This window comes from Tupaia chinensis, unplaced genomic scaffold, assembly GCF_000334495.1.
Source record: "Tupaia chinensis unplaced genomic scaffold, TupChi_1.0 Scaffold000140_1, whole genome shotgun sequence".
In the NCBI taxonomy this organism is placed as follows: domain Eukaryota; kingdom Metazoa; phylum Chordata; class Mammalia; order Scandentia; family Tupaiidae; genus Tupaia; species Tupaia belangeri.
Window position 1 is genome coordinate 8,475,145 of NW_006159610.1, and position 2,231 is coordinate 8,477,375.

A 2,231-nucleotide genomic window follows, 5' to 3' on the forward strand; every position below is an offset into this window, starting at 1 on the left:
CTTGTCAGCACTCATTGGCTTTTTTTTCAGTATTTTGAGGGATAGAGAGAGATAATTCACATACGTTCTATTAGAGTATATTGTTATAATTCTGTTTTATTATTAGCTTTTGTTGTTAACCTCTTATCTTGCATAGTTTATAAAGTTTATCAGACATATATATATAGGGAAAAAATAGTATATTAAGTGTTTGGGGAAGACATGACATTTTTCTATGCAAAAATGTGCCATGACTTCCCCGACAACCCAGTATATAGTGTTTAGTACTATCCACACTTTCAGGCCTCTGTTGGAAGTCTTGGAATGTATCACAGATGTTGTGTCATGAAACAACGTATATGTGTGTGTTGGGGCATAATGTAAAATATACTTTTTACCGAAGGTGTTGGAAGAATGGAAAGTCTCTGCTATAACTGATTTCATTATTCATCATTCTGTGGCAAATGTTCCTCGTCATTAGGTAGAGCAAGAAGTAAGGCACTTCAAGTTCTTTTGTGGCATAGTTCACAGTCTGGGTGGGTACTTACTGCTTTAAGTAAATCAATTTACAGATCCCCTGTTTCCATAACTACTTAGCATCATGTTAGTTATTCTCCATTTCTGCATTTACATTTGTTCTCTCACTTTATAGAAAAAAAATATATCCCTTATGTAGTGTATAAAATCTTCCAGGTAAAAACAAAAGGACAATTCAAAATACAAAATAATAATGATAAGTCAAGGTACCATAAACCCACTTAAGCTTCATGTCTTTTCCCATCTTATATATGTTCCAGTTAAGGGTAAAATATGGCTATCAGAAATAGGGCAATTGGGGACTAGCAGTTGGTGTTATGGTTATGTAGTCGACCACAATTCGAGTCCTGGGTCCGGTGGCTTAAAGTCACACTGGGTACGCGTGGGTGCATACCCAAGAGCCTGAGAGGAGAATGGAGGAGAGGGGAATTGTGGTGTGGCCATCCCCCTGGGGGGCGATTTCTCGCTTTCTGTCTTTCTGGTGAGTGCTTGCACCCTATAGCAAAAACTTCTCCAAAAAAAAAAAAAAGGGGGCAATTGATTATTTGTTGTCATTTTCTGAAATTGACATATGATATGAATATTGGTGAGTGGGAGTGATAGTAATTTTCCTTTAATCATCATATCTCTTCCATTCTCTGTTGAGAAGAATGTTGTTATTGAAGAAATGTCTAGGGAGAACAGAGCCAGCATTGAAGAACATATTAAACCTTCATTTAAAAAATGTATTTAAATATAACCTTTTTTTCCCCCCAGCTATTCTCAATACATATCCATGGGATATGTCATCATCTGGAAAGAAAAGCAGCATCGAACAGCTAAGTAGTGGAGGTGAGTAGCACTGATAATTATAAATATAATATGGATTATTTTCACAGACCTTCATGTTTTTCACATTACACTGGAATAAAAAAGGTCATACAAACTCTTATTTTAGATTCTGTAGGTGTTCAAGAAAAGTTAAAATGTGGGGACCAGCAGGTGGCATGGTGGCTCTCTCTCTCTCTCTCTCTCTCTCTCTCTCTCTCTCTGTGTGTGTGTGTGTTTCTCCCTCTGGTCAAATTGAAATAAATGAATGAATAATTAAAGTTAAATAAATAATAATTTTAAAAAAAGAAAGGTTAAAATATATTGTGATAATTACTGGTATGGTTCTCCAGGTTTTCCATTTTTCTCTCCATTGGATTATTTCATGGCAGTCTTGGGAATTCGGTAAGGTCATGTGACTCTCAGAGAGCGTCGCTCTGTCAGTTGGGGCAGGTAGGCCTTTCCCTGGACTTGAGTTTGGTGGGAGGGAGAGTACATGCCTACTCTGTCTTCCAGAAGGGTGTGGGGGGATAGTGACCAAACTACCCAGGGCCTGCTGAGATGTGTGTGCTCTCTTTTGTGTTTTCTGCTCCCTCTAGGCTGTGGAGTCTTGATCATAAGCAGAGCTCCACCTGCTGGTTGGCTTCCAAAATGGTGTACTTCTCTTGCCAGCTTGGGTTGGGATTGGGAGATCTGATGTGTTTTTTGCTGAGTCTGTGTACTCAGGAGTGCTGGAATCCATGGCGGGAGTCTGGGATTCCAAATTTCAAAGAAGAGTTCCTCTTGTTTTCTGTCCCAGAGGGAACATGGAGTGGGAAGTCCTCTGGACCCTGACTGGCTTGAGGCAATTGATTCTTCCTTACACTTCTAAACAACACTTCCAAGCAGCAGCTGTTTGATCCACAAGT

General features: G+C 39.1%; 1 protein-coding gene across 1 annotated transcript in view; it reads left to right on the top strand.

The window, feature by feature from the left end:
- Positions 1–2,231, top strand: part of TMEM178B (transmembrane protein 178B) — a 486,798-nt gene that overhangs the window by 3,067 nt on the left and 481,500 nt on the right. Inside the window, exon 2 of the mRNA XM_006145055.2 lies at positions 1,273–1,347. Within this exon, the coding sequence (XP_006145117.1) occupies positions 1,299–1,347 (49 nt within the window). The 5' untranslated portion in view covers positions 1,273–1,298. The remainder of the gene's footprint in view (positions 1–1,272; positions 1,348–2,231) is intronic.